The 19,793-nt window shown below is 40.5% G+C and overlaps 1 protein-coding gene across 11 annotated transcripts in view; it reads right to left on the reverse strand.

Annotated features, from left to right (window-relative positions):
* Positions 1 to 19,793, reverse strand: part of Ryr2 (ryanodine receptor 2) — a 575,348-nt gene that overhangs the window by 194,231 nt on the left and 361,324 nt on the right. For all 11 annotated transcript variants that reach the window (XM_040755590.1, XM_040755588.1, XM_040755595.1 and 8 more), the window contains 4 exons: positions 18,288 to 18,447; positions 15,639 to 15,786; positions 5,433 to 5,641; positions 4,033 to 4,207 (listed from right to left, as the gene is read on the reverse strand). In XM_040755590.1, the coding sequence (XP_040611524.1) occupies positions 4,033 to 4,207; positions 5,433 to 5,641; positions 15,639 to 15,786; positions 18,288 to 18,447 (692 nt within the window). The remainder of the gene's footprint in view (positions 1 to 4,032; positions 4,208 to 5,432; positions 5,642 to 15,638; positions 15,787 to 18,287; positions 18,448 to 19,793) is intronic.

Consider the following 19,793-nt stretch of genomic DNA (forward strand, 5'->3'; position numbering starts at 1 on the left):
ATGTTGCTCATATTCATTGAGTATCACATGTTTCTTTATCAGCTGCCATGTGCCAGAAACTAGAAATAAAGTTGAGTAACACAGACATACAAAACCCATAATGTTTACCATCTATTGATGGGCCAAAAGATATAGATAAATGTTAACTAAATACCACACTATCCTTCAGAGAAGATGAGGTATTCATAGCACAGAAATGATGGAGAAAGGGGATTCAATAATAGTCAGTCCTGTGGAGGGGTTGACAAGATTCTGACCCTCAGCTGACTTGAGTCTAAGTCTTAACTCCACTCAAAATAGCTACTCGACTCTTTGCATGTTGCGTACATTCTCTGAGATTTAATCCTACTTCCTTTAACACCTACATGACAGGAATATGTTTTTAATAATTAAAGATTTATTGTAAAAACAAATCTTGCAAATTGGAAACATTAGAGTCAGATTAGTCAGCTCCAACATCTCTCCATCTCAATGAACTTCTATACATTCAGAATAGCCATGTTGAAGCTGTAGATATTCACAGTGAATTTCACACTTCCACTATCAAATATATTTTATGTTTTTATCTATCACATAAGAATAAAAATACATGACAGAGCTGAACTGAGAGAACAATTAACTTTATATCCCTTTTTATGACTCAAGTGCCTATTACCTGCAACCTGTCCTTCCTCATTACCTAATAGTTTCCCTTTCTTGCTTGTTCTCCTTTCTACATGCTAAACTGTACCCACACATATATTATAGGCAAATAACTGCCAAAAGGGAGAATATGCATTTGTTTGCTTTCTGAAAAAGAATTTCATTTTTCTTTGGCATTGATTAGCATTCCATTTTAATCATGTACTACGTTTTCATAATCTATCCCTCTTCTGATGTACCAGCTAGGTTGGGTTCCATCTCTTTGCTATAGTGAACAGAGTAGCAATACACATTGATTATGATTTTAAAGTAAATTATGTCTACAACATATCCTGGAAGTTCACTGAATTTAATTTCAGATAGAAAAAAAGAAGTAGAAATCAATCTACCCATAGTAAAGGAATAGTTGTCTGTGATATATAAACAAGGTTAAATATGGACAGCCATTAAAATTCATCTTATGACTCAAAAAAGTAAAAGTCGTGGGTTGGGAGATGACTCAATCACTAAAGCAACTGCTGCCAAAACATAAGAACCTAAATTTAGATAATGGCTATCCATATAAGAAAGTCAGCTGTGGTTGAACATTGCCCCTAGTATGTTGGGGCAAAAAAAAAGAAAGGGAAGGGAAGGAAAGGAAAGACAAATCCTGGAGCTAACTGGCCAACCAATCATAGAAGTCAGTGAGCTTTGGGTTCAGTGAGAGACACTGCCTCAAATGATAAAGCAGAGAGCAATTGTAGAAGATGCCCAATGTCAATCTTTGCTTTCATACATACCTGTAAACTCATGCCCACGCACACACAAGCACACACACACACACACACACACACGACACAAATAAGACAGAAAGAACAACTAAACTAAATAACAATGCAATCATTTACACAAGAATGATTATACAATTTCTTATACTGTTTTAGAGTCAACACTTCTCAAAGAGTTGATAAAGATAATTAAATTCTATTAAAATGTTTAATGTTTTTGAACAGCATTTATAATGAACTTAAAAGAGACATAGTTTTACAACATCCTTTCAAATATTTATGAAGGAGATAAATGTACCAAACATTAAACTTCTCTAGACTTTTATGTAATTTTATGAAATATTTTTAATACTATATATGTGTGTGCATGCCTGCATAAATTATGTGTACCACATGTGTTCATGAGTCTACTGTGACTAGAAGAGGATGTCAGATACCTTGGAACTATAGATACAGAGTTGTGAGTCACCTCAGGGAGACACCATGTAGCCACCACAGAAGCAATATGAAAGGTAACAAGCCACAAGCTTCATGGTAAAATATAGAATAATAGAAATAGGTTAATTTAATTGTGAGAGCTAGTCTGTAATATGCCTGATTCATTGGCCAAACAACTATAACTAATATTAAGCCTCAGTAGTTATTTGGGAACTGGAGGAAGGCGGGGCAAAAAACATCTAACTACAGGAGGATCCTTGAGGCTTGCTGACTGCTAGCTAACTTCCAGTTCAGTGAGAAATCCTGTTTCAAAGGAATATTATCTCAACACAATAAAACAGATTTCTATTAAGCTTTGTACACACCCAACATCTGTAAAATGTTGGTCCCTTTTTCCTGATCTTTGCATTTCTAGTTAGTTACCTTAACTGACATTCTACCAGCAACACAGCCTGGTGATACACTTCTAAAGAAATATTTCTGGCAATGGCTCTTAGCATAATTAATGCAAATGAGCTCAACTGATTATATCAGTCTGAGCCACACCCACCCTATTTGTAAATCTGTTCACATAATATATATATATAGATAGATATGTATATCTATCTTATGGTGAAGTTGCTTATTGTAGTATTGGACAGATGGTTTGGACAAGTTTTTACTTTCTGGTGCTAGCTTCTGTCCCCTCAGCAGAGCGTGTGATAAGCACACAAGCACAGCCTAGATGCTGGCAATCCCCAAGATGTGAGTCAAAACACAGCCATAAAAACCTATAGCTGGGGCTACAACCAAAAGAAGATAGAACAGACCATAAACATTTCCTAAGCATTAGCAAATACCTCATTTTTTAACCTTCCTGAAACAAAGACAGGAATCCAACTGGATGGGCAAAAATATTATTTCATATAAATCTGAATTTGGAGGTTAGAAGTAAAGCTAACGCTGTCTTGTAGTCAATGGTATGTCAATAATTTGTGACTGTCTTCCCAAACATTACATAATATTAACTCAATTTTCCCAGTAAGACAAAAACCAAGGTATTAAATAATTTGTCTGGGGTCTAACAATTAAGAGGATGTCATAATATGCATGCTAATTAGTATTAATGCTGTATTCAGTTTTATTGTAGAATTTGTTTTTATTGAGTCTCTCCTCCATTTTTACACATCCTCCTAGTACCATATGTCCTTCCAGCCCCAGCACCTTCCTTTGGGGTTTCACATCTCATGGGTCCCATGACCCTCAAAACCTCCTTTTCCCCCTCTCATGGTTCCTTTTTAAGTTTCAAGACCTATGCATAACCAAAGCCATGTCCATACTTATATACACATACAGACATTAAAATCTAGGACTTGCATATGAGAAAGAACATGTGTCTTTTTTTCTGAGTCTAGGTGAATTTTCACTTCTATCCATTGTCTTGCAGAACTCATGTTTTTTATCTGAATAAAATTCTATTGTACATGTTTGCCATATGTTCATGATCTATTTATCAGCTGGAGGACATCTAGGCTGATTCCATTTTCTGGCTATTGTGAGTAAAAAAGCAGTGAACATATATACACATGCATCTCTACAGTTAGATAGAGAATACTCTGAGCACTCCCCCAGGAGTGATACAACTGGTTCACGTGGTACTTCTCCATTTAATGTTTTGCAAAACTTACATACTGGTTTCTTTATTGTAGAATTTACACACTGAATGGAACTTAAAAGTGTCAACATCCTTGACAAACTGCAGTCATCTTTGTCACCCCAGACTCTGAGAAAGGGTCTGACCCAAGTAGGATTCTCATTCCTTTTTTTCTTTTTCTTTTCTTGTTTTCTTTTTTCTTTTGTGTGTGTGTGAGAGAGGGGTGGTTGTTACTGAACAAAAATTGCTGCAAACCACTGATGAACCAGGGATATCCTTAATGAAACGCTGATGCTGTGGCTACCATTTGTTTTGCTTTACAAACAGACATCTCCACCTCATCAAAACCTTCTTTAAATGAGACAGCTGTGATTTCTGCTGAGATTATTTCAAGGATGTCTGATCAGAGCAGCCACATGGCACCCAGCAATTTACAGATGCAATTCATATGACTACTCACCCTAAAACTACTACCAGGACTGGTCATGAATCAGAACAAACAGCTGCATTGTACTGCAAACACAAATGACAGGAGAATATCATGGCTCTTACCGTCACCAACATCAAAGTCCTTGAAAGCCAGTTCAGAGCCTGAGTCATCCAGCAGAATCTCGCCATTCAGAGTGAACATCATGGTATGTTCGTTCATATCAACCATACAGCCCACAACATCACCTGCTTGCCAAGAGCGCCCATAGTGTTCATTGCCCTGGTGCCACCGCTGGGCCTATGGAGGGTGGAAGAGTTCCTTGTCACAGAGTCAGACAGATGAACAGCAGTAGGGTGATCTCAATCAGAATTACTAGTCTAGAGCCAGTCTGGAGATATAGGGATGTTGGGGACTCAGAACCCCTAATGTGAACATGGGGTAGAAGATTATGAACAAACGAGATGCTACTCCATGCTTTTGAGAGCTAATGTGACCATATGTACTATTCACTTTTAAAATTTACTTTTACAAACCATAATGAATGCTTCCCATGATATGGATTGCTTTTCTCCACTCTCACTTGTACAAACAAGAGCTGAGAATCAAGCTGGGTGCCACTGCAGGGAGGTGGGGGTGATCGAAATAAGATCCCTCTTCTTGGGACCACTGTCGAGGCTACCTAAACAAGAATGGGGTTCTGGAAACTTCTCCATTCCTTCCTAACATCAGAAAAGCTTCACATCACACCTAAAATACCCTGGAGATATCTGTGAAAATAACAAGCTCTAAAGCAAACATGGATGCCAGCCCATATATATATACAAAGTAAAATGTCTATTATAAATACATTTGGATGCAGAGTTTCAACAAATGTGAGTTTGGGATACACAAATTTATAGATACAAAATTAGTCATATGAGTTATTTGTCACATAAATACTTTAAATTTATTTGGAAGTACCATCTTCATTGTGATTTTCTATATTATGTTCCGACTCTTGAATAAAATAATGAAATTATTCACAATGTAACATGTTGCTTTTAATTTTTTTAACTAAGTTATGCATCAAAAGGCATTACAATTCAGAATTCCCCTAGCACTCTATTGTCTCCTTGCCCCACCTGTGTACCCCAGGTTGAACATCTTTCCTTGGTTGTGGGCTGCTGGGTGCAGTCGGGACTTCAGTTTCTGAAGGTTATTTCTTGGATTGGTTCACTATTTCTGATCACCAGCAAGAATGAAACCAAAGATTCCTTGTTTTGTTTGTTTAGACAAGTTCTCCCTATATGAAGGCCAGGTTGGCCCTGAACTCCTGCCTCAGCTTCCTTGGTGCTGGGATTAAAGTATGCACCACCACATTGGCTTCTTGGCCAAGGAAGAGTTGTCACTTTGACAGCCTCTTAGCAAATTTCACTGGCCCTGTAGGGCAGGGAAAGAGTGCTGAAGTCAGTGAGGAACCACAGTGGTTCTGGCACCCCCACATGCAAGCAGGGATAGGCCAGTTCTCAGCAAAGCTACTCACCTTAAAGCCATCAAAAGCAAAGGCACGTTCATCAGAACCCAGCTCGAGATCTGGTTGGCAGCCTGGTCTGCTCCAGCCCACCCGCATGTCTCCAGCAGTGACAGCCTCAAATTCAAAGTACCAGCGCCCGGTCTTCACAGCATAAGTCTTCTCTGCCCTGAAGATACGAAACCTCTCCCCAGTGCCGCTGCACACCTCGGCTCTCGCGGCTGTGGGTTCAAGAGACTGGAGATCATTGGGTGGGAAGTTAAGAGAAAAGCAGGGCTAGACCTATACTAGGTCATAAAACCCACAAGGAGGCCAACTATCCCACCCTGTCCCCTCTCCTGTTTCATCATCTACCCTCAGGTCAGGTCAGGCAGAAGCATTCTATAAAGCAAGAAGCTGGCGTGGAACTCGGTGACTGACTATATAAGTGAGCTTCCTCCTTCAGCCCCTTTCAGAATGCAGCTACCTTGCAGAGAAAGAAAGCCAAATAAAAAGCCCTGGTTGTTTAAGTTCATGTGGTTTAGAAACAGAAGACCACATGAACTTGAAGTCTCAGGTGGGGAAAAATACATTAAAAGAAACAAACTGTCCTACAAATAAATAAATAAATAAATAGCATGTAACTGGCCTGCCATGTGTCCCTCCCTTTGGCTACCATACTATTCAAACAGTGGATCACCAGAAATGAGGGTACCCCAATCTTCTGGGTAAAGTTAAAGCTCTGGGGGCAACCAGAGGAAGAACTTCTGTTGGGGAGAAAGATAAACAGTGTATCCTGGGATGCTATCAGAGAGATGTTGTGGGTAGGGGAGGTGTTCATCTGCCTGGAACTGCCTAAGTATGTATGTCATTTGCCTTCTATTGAAATCTCATCCTCAAGACAGGTGTTGAAGATGGACTGTGGTGGAGGAGGAGGGTTGGAACTATTTGTCCCTCCTCTCAGTGTGGAACACTAAATCAATCTCTCTTTTCTGATTTTCAGCATCAATTTGGTCTAATTGGCCTTTCAAGGACAGGTGGCTAAACTATCTTGTTGGGGCATATGCTGTGACCCCGACTCTACTAAAACGTAGATATTCATGGATAAGATATGGGTAAGAAGGAACCAGAAAGAGCAGAGAGAGAAAGGTTGAGTTTTGTTAGAGCAGAGGGCAGCCTATGACTGATTTCCACGACATGGGAGCTAACAGGCTCTAGGTTCTCATGAAGGAGTTGTCCATTCTCCCACACTTTCAACAGAGCCTGCCAAACCAACAAATGTGCCTAGAGATGGGGAAAGGCACAGTTTGAGAGGGAAATTCATGTTTGAATATTATATGCCTACAATGTCCAGAAGGGATCACTATCTGCCACCTCTGGGTATTGTGCACTTAAAATGACATTCCTGACTCAATTCAGTTTTCTCAGTTTGAGGCATGTCATAGGTGCTCACCATACTGAAGTAGGCTCTGAAGAACACGTGCTATCCTTTTTTGGAGATGGATGTGAATATTTAAATGTTTGTTATTTTGTATGTGTATGTGTGCTTTGTTCATCTATGTGTGTGCCTGTGTGTGTGCCTCTGTGTGTGTGGGGGCACCTAGGCACCTGAAACCTACAGCCTGAGTAACCTTATGAAGGCATAACCCACATTAATCTCAGAGAACTCAATTGATGAACTAGCCCATTGAGTAGAGGAGGCAGTCAAGGGAAGCCATCACTTCTGGTAAGGCTTGACCTGGGATCCAAGGGGCAAACTTCAATGACTTCAGGTATGTGACACAATGCATAGGACTCAAACCAGAGGAGCCACCCGAAACTACAGCTCTCTCTTCCCACTCAACTACTGGTAGCTGGCATGGAGTTAGCAGGTGCCAGATAAGAAGCAGCTTTCATCTATTCCTATTTAAAGATCTGGGCAACATTTATAAAGGATAAAATTCTAATAAGTTGACTCTTGAGAGGAAATTACCAAATGAAATTACAAAAGGAATTAAAGCTGAGTGTGGCAATATACTACACACTGTAATCACAGCACTTAGGTGATATAAAAAGAACTTGAGACTAGCTTGGGCTACATGGGACCTTGTCTAAAGAAAACAAGCAGGCAGAACTTGGTGGTAAATGCTTTTATAATCACAGCAGAGGGGAAGGCAGAGGCAGGTGGATTTCTGAGTTCCAGGTCACCTGGAGTTACACTATGAGTCCTATCTTATAAATAAAATAATAAAATAAATAATCTAGATAATCTCTAGAGGTCAACAATAAAGACACAGCTAGCACATAATTAGCAGGTATAAAAATGAAAGTGAAATAAAGCAAGGGAAGAAAAATTACTGTCTTGTCAAGTGGCTTTCTACTATGGACTGGATTAATGCACTACTCCATAGCTTTTTCTCAAGGATGAGGAAGTAGCAATTACAGACACAGAGCTTAAGCACCTTCAGGCTCAGTTTTCAATAGCTAATCCATGTTTATGAATACAACAGAGACATGTCTTTAATGGTGCACCCAAGAGAACCCCTTACCTGCAGTTAACCTGGTTCACAAAACAAAATGAATAGACATGAATGAAGGGAAGCGGGGGAGGGACATAGTTGGGAGGGAGAAACAAAAGGGGTAGAGAGTGATCAATGTATTGTGTACATTCAGGAAGTTGTCTAAAGTTAAGTACATTTCTGAGGGAAAACATCAGAGTTTGGTACCTAAAGCAGCTTCCACTGTGAACTCATTAGTCACCCTTGCTGCAAGAGTGAATACAAAACAGGAAAAGTCAAATAAAGTTAAGAATTCGATTTTTGAGCACTCAGGAAGCTGATGCTGGAGGATTGTCACAAGTTCAAGCCGAGCTTGGTCTACAGTCAGTTTCAGACCAACTTACGCTACTATGATATCCTGCCTCAAAATATACCCATATATCCTCAGGAAACTACTTACTAACCCTTCCTTAAATCATGCTTGTAGCTACTCTAAACTAATCTAAGAGACCTAGAACATGAACTGTGGGGTTCATACTTAGGGCTTGTTTCTAGTAGTTTCCTATATTTTAGTTAAATAAAACCTAAATGTCACTTATAAATTCAACTCATGCTTTTCCAAGGTATGAAATATTTCATTCTCTAATTAACTAAACTACTAAAATGTCCTGGAGTCACTATCTCCTCTTCTATTTCTGTGGCATCAGAGTTCATAACTATGAAATTTAAGCTTGAGGGAGGCAAACAAAAACTTGCTGTACAGTTCAACCTCAGTTTTAATCAAATATTAGAAGCCAATTGGACATAAAGTTCATGACAGGGGCTGTAGAGATGGCTCAGCAGTTAAGAGCATGTACTTCTCTTACAGAGACCTGGGTTCAGTTCCCAGCACCCAAGCCAGGTGGCTCCCAGACAACTGTAACTAAACTTCCAGAGATCTTTCTCAGTCTTCTGGGCTCCAGGGGCACTGTATTCAGCAGCGCAAACCCACAAAGACACACGTGTGCACATAACTAAAAATAAAGCTGTTTTTTTAAGTATGACAGACTATTTCTTCCAAACACCTATTTCAAATTTCTCCTCCTAGTTTTGAAAGATACCATGAGTCTCCTCCACTAACACAAGGAAATGAAAATACCATAATTCCAGGGACCAGGGAAAGAGCTTAACCTAACAAACAGAAAATTCTTGATTTCACACCCAACACCAAAACAAAACAGGAGCTGGAAGGTGGTGGTGCACGCCTTTAAACCCAGCACTTGGGAGGTAGAGGCAGGTGGATTTCAGTGAGTTTGTGGCCAGCATGATCTACAAAGAGAGTTCCAAGACCCCCAGAACTGTTACATAGATAAACACTGTCTCAAAAACAAAACAAAAACAAAAACACAGGATATAGCAGTGATCAATGGTAGTAGCTTCCCAATCCCTTGGTTCAGGTATACTCTTCCTGCGCTTAGGCACCGTGCTAACTCTATTGCACCCTGAACTTGAAAGAACGTGCTATGCACAGAAACCATCAAACAGGCACTTGAACTTTTCTCCTTCGTTTAACCAGTCTGAAGCTCTTTCTGCAAATACCTAAGCAGCTCACCATTCGATTTCTGTATTTCTTTAGTTTAAGGTAGACAGCTGTGGTTTAACGAAACAACCATTTGGGATTTTGCTTCTTGATAAAATACGTCTGATAAAATGAAAACCTGGACCTCCAGGAGTTAAAAAAAGGAAATACACACGCAGTCTGAAATGTATTTGGTGTGTGCTGTAGCAATAAACACCTGAGCACAAACGCCTGCAAGACCCGAGGAGTCTTGACCCCATCAAAGGCACAGACCACCTTTCCAAGTAGAAAAGCCCCACAGAGTGCTTGGTGCACAGACACGTGCTAGGTAGCTCTAACTTGGGCAAGTCTGACAGTTGATATTTATATTCAAATAATAAATAGAACACTTGACATTAAAAAATGAACCCTGTAGCAGGTACCTTTCTCCTGTACATGACCAAGGCTATTGGGACTTGAATCAAGTAAGTTGGGAAATAGATCTGGTCAAATACTGTTCCCCTGAACCCCCAGAGCTGCCACAGAACAGGTACATGGTGAATGACTAGACAGGATCCAGGGTAGTCTTGTTTTGTATTCTAATGTTCAATTGCTCATCAGCCTAGAGGTTTAGGGCCACCAACCACTAGAGGGCAGTGAGAACCTATCTACGTATGAAAACGATAAATTCTACCCAGCAGCAAGGATGGCAGTTTTAGTTTCTAAAGACCTTACACATTATCTAGAATGTGCCAGGTGTATTTATATCATACTTTAAAAATAATTGGTACGGAACCAGTCACCCTTTCAACTCCCTAGCATTACATTTAATAAAGTAATTCAAATCTCGATAAAAATCTTATAATGAATAAAAACACATTCTACTGTCAGATGTTTTAATTCATCATTGAGAACACTCCAAAGGTACCACAACTCAAATACTGACTGCAAGTTTCATTCAGAATATGTGAACATTCCCCTAAAAATAGGGAATAAATTACAGCTAAAATGAATTACACAGAGTTAGACTCAGTGTTAGCAACCTTTTCTGCTTTTAACTTGTTCAGATATAAGCCACAGCAGAAGGAAAAGTTACAAACTAGCATTTCTTTTTTTAAAAAAGCCTTATTTACTGTTATTAATTTGGGGGCAACCTGTGCCACCACACACATGTGGAAGTCAGGGACAGTTTTGTTAAGGCTGTTCTCTCCTGTCTTTACATGTGTCCTGGGGATTGAACTCTAGTCTTTGGGCTTCCACAGCAAAGTCTTTTACTGATGAGCTACCTCTCAGGCCACAAATGAGTGCTTTTAATTGTAGCTAAGGAATTGCCAAACTGATTCTGTCTCATACCTTAAAATCTTTCATACTTTTTAATCTCTACTTTAGAAAAATCAGTCTTTCCCAAAGGTTTCTCAACTTGTCTCTCTACCTTCCAGCATCCTCCCCCTCCAATCTGTCCTCTCTCTGTTACCATAGTTATATTTCTATGGTAAAGTGGGATAGCATAGCAAGCTCCTGTTTAACAACTTCCCTGGGGCTGGTACTCCCTGCTCGAATGTTTCCACATTTCTTAACAAGGTTTTCAATATATTCCATGTTTTGCCTTAATTATTCTACCATCATATATAGCTGCTCTCTCCTGACCTGTGCCCTATATTTAGCCCAAGGATAGAACCATTCTGCAGGTCTTTCCATACTTAACCAGGCCACATATACTCTATTAGAAAATGTCTGGCTTTGATCTCCAATTGCTAACATTGTGATCCATTCAGTACCTAACTCAGAAAACAATGTCTTCCCTAAATGATATCTTATATGGATGAATTAACCTTTTAAACCTACTGTGGAACTCACCCTGTAAGTCAGTCTGGCCTCAAACTCACTGAGATCTTCCCACCTCTGCCTCCCAAGTGCTGGGATTAAAGGTGTATGCCACCACCACCATCTAGCTCCCTTTTTTTTCTACATGTGTGTATATTTGTGTGTGTGTGTGTGTGTGTGTGTGTGTGCGTGCCACAGTGCACATGCAGAGGTCACAGGACAACCTGCAGCAGTATGTTCTCTCCTTCCACCACATCCCAGGTAATGGACTCAAGTCATGAGTCTTGGAATTGAGAACAGAATCTTTTACTTCTGAACCATCTCACTGGCTCCAGTTCCTTCTTTTCTTCCTAACCTATAGAGCATTCTGTATTTTATTGCCTTATGCTCTTCTTCCTAACTGCTCTGTTAGCCAACTCCAAACCAGTTCCCTGCTGAGCTTTCTGGGAAACACACACACACACACACACACACACACACACACACACACACACACAAGCACATTCATAGGTTGGCACCTCTCTTAATACTGTCTCTACCTTTGATCAGACAATGAATGTTTCTCTAGAATTTTCTTATCTATTTGCACTCTTTATGCAACCTTTGCTGCTGAATGCCATTGCCAGAGCAAAGAATGCACAGCATTCTCTGCTCTGTAGATCAATGGGACACTAGCAGCATTCACCCCTCCCAAAGTCCTGAGTAGTAGCCTAAGGTAATGGAAATCCCTGGAGCATGGGCTCAATTATAAAAGCCAATGTACACACAGGAAGTTTAGTAATATTTTTAACAAATCCATCCTCAGGCCCCTTTCTTTGACTCCAAGCAAGACTGAAAGTCACCAGCCCCTCAAGCACAGTGAGAAATCAGCTACCCACAAGTCTCTGGGACAGACAGAACAGGGTCAAAACTCCTCCAAAGGCCAATTCAGAGATAACTATCAAGATTTTTACCTCCTGGTCCTTCTTCTGATAAATCACACTTTCAGATTTTTCTGTATTCAACCCAACTTAAAAGATAGCTCAATTCAAATACTCTTCTCCATGGGGAAAGTTGTTAAAGCCAGCAGGGGTGATTCTTTCACACTGCATCTGCTCAAGGTAGCACTAACTGTGAGGTAAACAACAGCTGAACAAACAATCTGACAGAGACACCCAGGAAGGAGATACCCACAGCAGGTTGTATGGGGGAAAGACGTCTCATTTTCCTAAAAATCTATAAAGTTATGCTTATGTTCCTGGCTATGCATATAACTCAGGAAAGATCTGAGAACTTCTGTCTGGCCTTATCTAGGAAAGACCTTGAGGCTGTTCACAAGCAGCAAACAAATACGAAGAGTAAATTATAAATTCCTGGGTAGGATGCTAGAGGCATGTCCCAACAAGCAGCTGCAGCCTCTCCCCAGAGAGATACTTCAGGAAGTCTCAGGCAATCACTAGCTAACCACTAAGTAAATGAACAGGTCTTTAAGAGGCCACGCATGACAAACACAGACTCTACTATATTAGCTCAGAGAAATCTTAAGAAAACAGTAGCAATGTACATAACTAAATTCAGAATTGCAACAATATATTATTTAAAATGTCCAGTTTCTAACAAAAGTTCTAAGGCATGCAGAGACAACAAAGTATAGTACTATATACAGGGATAAAGGAAACGGGCAGCAGAAAGGCTGGGTCCTAAAAAAAACTCACCAGTTCAAAAAAGTTTAATAAAGCAAAGAAAATATGTGAAAGAACTAAAAAGTACAAGAGCTAGCAAGACAGCCCAGAAGGCCAAATGTGGGGGACTGGAGCTCAGTAGCAGAGAACCTGACCAGTGGCAGCAAAAACAAGAACCAAACAACCGTTAAATTGAAGAGATAAGGTGGTGTTAGCAATAAATCCTATAGACATTAAAACAGTGATAAGGAGACCTGTGGATAACTCTAAGCCAGTAAATATGGCTAGTTCAATTGTATGGATGGCTTTATCAGTAAACATAATAAAAATCTTCTCCTACAGAACCACCTTCAGACTCAGAGGGTTTCAGTGAAAACCTGATAAAGCCTATCACAAAGAGAAATACAGAAACAAAACAGGTTCTTTCAGCAGATAGGGGGACAAAGGAGAAATTCCTACTGTCTATTACAAAGCTAGCTTTACATTCTGTCAAAACAGAAGACATTACAAGAGACAAGACGTCTGTACCAATATTCCTTATGAAAACAGATGCAAAGGTTATAAACCAATTATTAGCAAATAATTTAAGCTATACACAGGAAAAGGAGATAATATAGCAGGACTAAATAAAGCTGTCCAAGAAATAAAAATTTGGTTTAATGTTCAAACATAAACACTTTACAAAATGTCAAAAGAATAAAAGAGAAAATAAATATTCCTCTTTGCAAGTAGCAAAAAACATATTTTAACATTTAACAGGCATTCATGGCAAAGTCTCACAACAAACTTGGAGATCTGTTCAGTGTGATAAATGATATCTATTCTATTTTATTATTAATTTTTAAAATTTATTTTACAAGCCAACCACAATTTCTTCTCCCTCCTCTCCTCCCATTTCTTCATGTCACCTCCTTTCTAACTCCCTCATCTACTCCTCAGAAGGAGTAAGGCTTCCCATGGGACTCAACAGGGCATGGCATAACAAATTAAGGCAGGACCAAGCTCTTCCCCTGCTGTATGAAGGCTGAGCAGGCATCCCACCACAGGGAATAGATTCCAAAAAGCCTACTCATGTGCAAGGGGCAGATCCTGTTCCCACTGCTAGGGGCCCAACAGACCAACCTACAGCTGTCACCCATATGTAGAGGGCCTAAGATGGTCCCATGCAAGCTCACTGGCTGTTAGTCTAGAGTCCATGCGCTCCCATGATCTTGGGTCAACTGTCTCTGTAGGTTTTTCATCATGTTCTTTACCCCCACTTGCTCATATAGTCCCTCCTCCCTCTCTTCAGTTGGACTCCTGGAGTTCTGCCCAGTGCTTGGCTGTGATGTCTGCAAATGATATATATTTTTAAAAGGAGGTTATCCTTAGCTACTGTGAGTTCCTAACTATAATGACTGTTTCATGCTTATAAGAGTCATTCTACAGCCAGCCCTTGTCTTCCACAATGCTCCCGAAGCCTTAGGGGAGCTCTCATCCAAAACTTCTTTTCAGCACTGGGCTGCACAAGAATATGTCAGTCAACAGTCAGGTGTGGATGGAAGAGAGGTCTCGGGGCCCTAACACTCTCTGTTGGATTATTTACTATTGATAGAGAAAAGGGGGGACCACTGTTTGCAGTTGTGAATCTCCTGATTATCCCAGTAGGCTCCAATGGAGAGTTCCAATCCAATGAACAAAAAGATGGCCCCAGGTAAACTAATGGGTTACAATGCAAAAGTCATACATCTAAAACAGAAATTGAAGAATGAGAATACTGGTAATGATGCAGGGAAATAGGGCAAGAGTAATTTGAAAACATGTATTTACAAAATTAACAAGGAGCAAAATCAATCAATTAAAAAGAGAAAGAAAAAAGAAAGTCTATGAATCCAGGGGAATAGCTCAGGGGTAGAGAGCTTGTGTACAATGTACAAGGTCCTGAGTTTGGTTCATAGCATGGGAGAGAAAAGATGCAAACAACACACTCTTGACTATTGTTACTACCATGTCTAATAGTAAAGTGTTGAAATACTTCCCTGGAGACTGAACAGGACAACTGCTTTCTCCACTTTTATTCACATGGTTCTAAATTCCTCACGCCCAATCAAAAAGTAAAACAGAATTATTAGAAAAGAAAAAAGTGAGACTTTGTCTCATTTATATAGAGACAACTCCGTGAAATTTATAAAAATAAATAAAACTGACACACATGCACACACAAATCAACCTTCAAATACCAACCTGCATTTCATATTTAAAAACCCCTACTAAATAAAGTTAAATCAAAACTAATTTCATATAGAGTAGCATTCAATAACTGTAAGAAATAATGTATATAGCCTTATTCTAAAAACCACTGAGAGATGCTAACAAGAAAGAATGTATATACCATGTTCAAAAATGGGAGAGCAATTGTTAAAAGATCAATCTTCCCCATCTGATCTTTAAATTTAATTGTTATTTGATCAAAATTAAACCAACAGGTTGAGTATAAAATAAAGAAATGCCAAGGAAGACAATTAACACATGATTATGGGACGGTGAACCCACAGAGACACTGTACAGCAGTGAGTCACTGACTAAGAGATGGGTCTATTCTTTCACAGGGGAGGAGGGGAGGGCCACCCTAGATCACCAGCCTCAAGTGAACACCTAGAGTAGAAGAGGCATTCTCACCCTCCTTTTTGATTGGCTCATTGGCTATGAATACCCACTACGTGATTTTTGCAACCAAAAAGGGACAAAGCAAAACCAGTACCATGATCTTGATCGGGAGCTTCCAGGTGGTAGCCATAGCCCAGCAGCGTGCGAACTGCCTCACGGAGGCTGTCTTTGTTTGACTTCTTGGTTCTGTCATCCAAAAGAGTATAGGGAACAAGACGAGGGTTTCTTCTGTTCTTCACATCCTGTATCGGGAAGAAGGTATGCAATCATCTGAGCTATGCAGCAGTGCTGTGGGTGGAAATCAAGGCTTGGTGCAAGTGAGGGAAGCATTCTGCTATCTTAGCTACAACCCCACAGCTAAAGTCTTCATATCTGAGGAATTACCATCAGTAGTTCCTACTCTACCTTGGCTTAGGAGGAACTGTGAGGCTCTCTCACTGTGTGTGTCTGTTTCTCTGTGTTTGTGTGTATGTGTGGGGGGGTGTGGGTGTGGGTGTCTGTCTGTCTGTCTCTCTCTTATGGTGCAAGCATGCGCGAGCGCGCGTGCGCGCGCACACACACACACACACACACACACACACAAACACATACATACACACTGTTGAGATAACCTAAGCTTGGAGACAAGTCCTGTAATGTATAGAGTTGGGAAGCTGAGGCATGAAGATTGCAAGTTCAATGACAGCTTTGGCTACATGAGATCTTATCTCAAACACACAGAAAAACAAATTAAGTTAAAGGGCTGCATAGGTACAAGGAACCCTGTTTTGTCTCTTCTTTCTCCTCTTCCTCCCACAAATTTAGAATGAACACCTGATCATTCCTCACTCTCTGGAACCAGTCATATGTGTTGCTTATGCAAACAGTGACATTCCAAAGCAGAGGCCTTCCCACCAACACAGCTTCAAATCCTACTGCCTGTTCTCTATTTATCTGACATGGCACTGAGTTCTACCATCTAAATTCTCAATCAGAACACAGGGAGCCTCATGGAGCATGGTCTATAGAGTGGCATTCTAGGAGTCTGAATACTGATGAAACATAGTCTATGGAGTGCCATACTTAGGAGTCTAGCTGTGGATGGAGTTCCCCCTGGTATCTGTGTACTCTTGTGTTTGAGTCTAACTAGAACAGAGCAAAACAGAGGAAACTACCAGCCAACTCTCCCCAAGAATTCACAGCTTATTTCTGAACCAGATAATGTCACCAAGAGGAAGGTGAAAATTGAGAGAGTTCATCATTCAGACACGAGGCGGCAAAGATGTGGGGCCAGGAGGTAAAGAAAGTTCAACACACACACACAAAAACACACACACAAAAACACACACACACACTATTTTATAAAGGTAAATCAAGGCTAGTTGTCATTATTCTTCTAAATGGCAAAGGCTTTCAAAACATATTCTAAGTCGTTGGGCAATTGTCCATTTTCCCCTGAAAATACTCTAGTAAGAACATTCCACCATGAGCTACCAAGAGATACTGAAAGAAGTGAAGAGCTTTGGCTCTGGCATCGGAGGACTTGACCCTGGCCCTGTCCTGTGACATGATGGTTGGGCAGCATTGTGCAGAGTCTTCTCCCTCAGGTCCTGTGCCTACATGAGACTCTTTCTTCCTTGGCAGAAATGAGTTCAACACAGTAACTACAACACTCTAAGCTTAGTGGCAGCAGTATCCAGTATTAAATAAGTGAATCTGCTGGGTGCTGGGCATTGCTGCTGCCTTTTGTATTATGCAATGAAGTCAGATACTTTGTTAATGAGGGAAACAGTGGCACACAGAATTTTGATAGAAGATAAATTAAGATGTGGTTAAGGGGTGGAACTAAATTCTGTTTTCATCCTCTGCTGTGCTGCCTCCACCTCTACTCAAAGGCTGCCAGCTACTCCCAGTGAGTACCTCTATATCAGGAAGTAATCCATGACCACTAATACTCAACTCTAAAATCTAGAAAACCCCAAAAATTTGGTTTTTTTTCCCTCATTAACTGAACAAAAACTTGGTTGGTGACCTGAACAGATGCAAGGCTGTCCACAGACTTTACTTATTCTTCAGGGTGTCATCAAGCCTAGACTGCACTGGAGAAATAATTTACAGTCTACTGGCCCCTGGGAGTGTTCTGTAATGTGTAATGTTTCATCTTACCACTCTGAAGAACAACACAGAACAAAATTTTACATGGAATCCTGATAATCACAGTTGCGATTCAGGGACTTTGGGTCTACTTTACTTTCATTGTAGTTCAGTTTCTGTTTCAAAAGTCCCTCCTAAACTTCCCCAAGAAAGGGAACACCCAAAACCATGCTACAAACCTTCCCCTTGTAATATGATCCACTTGGTGCAAGCTAGGGATTGCAGATCAGCTAATATTTGTTGTCATTTCACACAGAACAATGGCCACCAGATTTCTTTTTTTTAAGTATTTATTATGGTTGTGCATGTGGTTGGGGGTGGAGCATTGCATGCCACAGTACATGTGTGGAAGCCAGAGGACAAGTTTGTGGAGTTGGTTTTCCCCTTCCACCTTTACATGGGTTATGAGGGTACAACTCAGATTGCTAAGCTTGAGAGGCAAGCACTTGGCCTACTGAACCTACTGAACCACCTTGGTAGTCTAACTGTGAAGAGATGCTTTGTCCACAAGAATAAGCACACTAAGGCATCTAGGGGAGCTGTGAAAAGCCATGACCTCATCTCTTCAGTTGGAAATGGTAACTGCCTATATTCAGAGACTCCTGGGTACCTGCTGGATGCCGTAAGTCCAGCCTTGCCGAATTCGGTCCCGGGCCCACACGTTGTGAGCATTTTCGGCCAACTTGTCCACCATTGCTTCCTGAGAGGGGGTAAGTTTTATAAAGCTCAGATCCATTGGGGCAGGCTTATATCCACTGGTCAGCTGGTAACTGCAAAGCAAACAGAGAAACTTCAAATTGCCCATTTTGTTGAAATCATGTGACAGTCTCATCTATCTGCCCATCTAATCCCAATCATTTTGTTGAAGACTTTTGTGACCAGGCCAAAACAGCAGTGCCTGAGCTTGAGCACCTTTTGTTTCAGCTGCTACCAATAGCTGAAAACGCCATGGAATCTTTATGTTTCTGTATGCATGCCAATAAAATGTAAAGAGCAATAGCTTACCTACCGCTAAAAGGCAGAAAGCATCTACAGCTATGTGTTCTTTATCTAAAATGAACAACACTCAAGTCCTTTCTCCTCATGTATTTTTTAGAGAGAGAGAGAGAGAGAGAGAGAGAGAGAGAGAGAGAGAGAGAGAGAGAGAGAGTTTATGTGATCTTGTTTGTGGAGGTCAAGTGTGATGTCAAACATTTTCATCTATCTCTATCCTGTTTTGTGAGACAGGGTTTTTCAATGGCCTTGAGCCCACTGATAAAGCTAGACTGGATGGCAGTGAGCTCCCAGGGATGCAGTTTTCTCTCCACCTCCCCACTCTGGAATTACGTGAACACACAATCATACCTACTTTTAAGTGGACACTGAGGGTCCTACTCAGGGGCGTCTATCTAACTAGCTATCAGTAAGGGCACAAAAATAATAAAGATCAAAGATCATTCTATAAATCATTGACTAAAGCCAACACTCATGCAAACAATCAATATTTTTCAAAGAGAAAAAGCTGCCTCCCAGCAATTAAAGTTAACAGGAGGCTTCCCTGTCACGTGTAACATCCCAAGGAGGTTCTTTTGATAAATGGGAGGAAGAAGAGATACCTTCTTAATAAAACATTACAGAGGAGTTCTATTCATGTGAAACCAAATAGTTCTAAGGTTTAAATCCTCTTCATACATGGAATTTCTCCCCAAATTGCTTTGATCTGTAAATAATCTCAGCGAGATCCACGAAGCCTTGCTTATATTTGTTAATTTTAAGTTGGGTAATAATTAGTTGGCATTCATTTTCAAATACAAACTGTAAGTGTGTGTAGGTACATCTTTGCAAACGTACATGTGTGGAGGCAGGAGGTCAGTCTTAGATATCATTCCTCTGGTACCATGTACCTTGCCTTTTGAGACAGACTCTCTCATTGGCCTGGAGTTCACCAAGTAGACTAGGGTGAATGAACAGAAAGCCCCAGGAGTCCACTATCTAGGTTGCCCCAGGGCTGTACTTCTAAGAGTGCACCACCATGCCCAGCTTTTTAAACATAGGTTCCAGGAAATCAAACTCAGGTACCCAAGCTTGCAAGGCAAGTGATTTACCAGCTGTATCATCATCCCAGACTGTAGACTAC

Source organism: Mesocricetus auratus, unplaced genomic scaffold (assembly GCF_017639785.1).
Source record: "Mesocricetus auratus isolate SY011 unplaced genomic scaffold, BCM_Maur_2.0 Super-Scaffold_100013, whole genome shotgun sequence".
Classification (NCBI taxonomy): domain Eukaryota; kingdom Metazoa; phylum Chordata; class Mammalia; order Rodentia; family Cricetidae; genus Mesocricetus; species Mesocricetus auratus.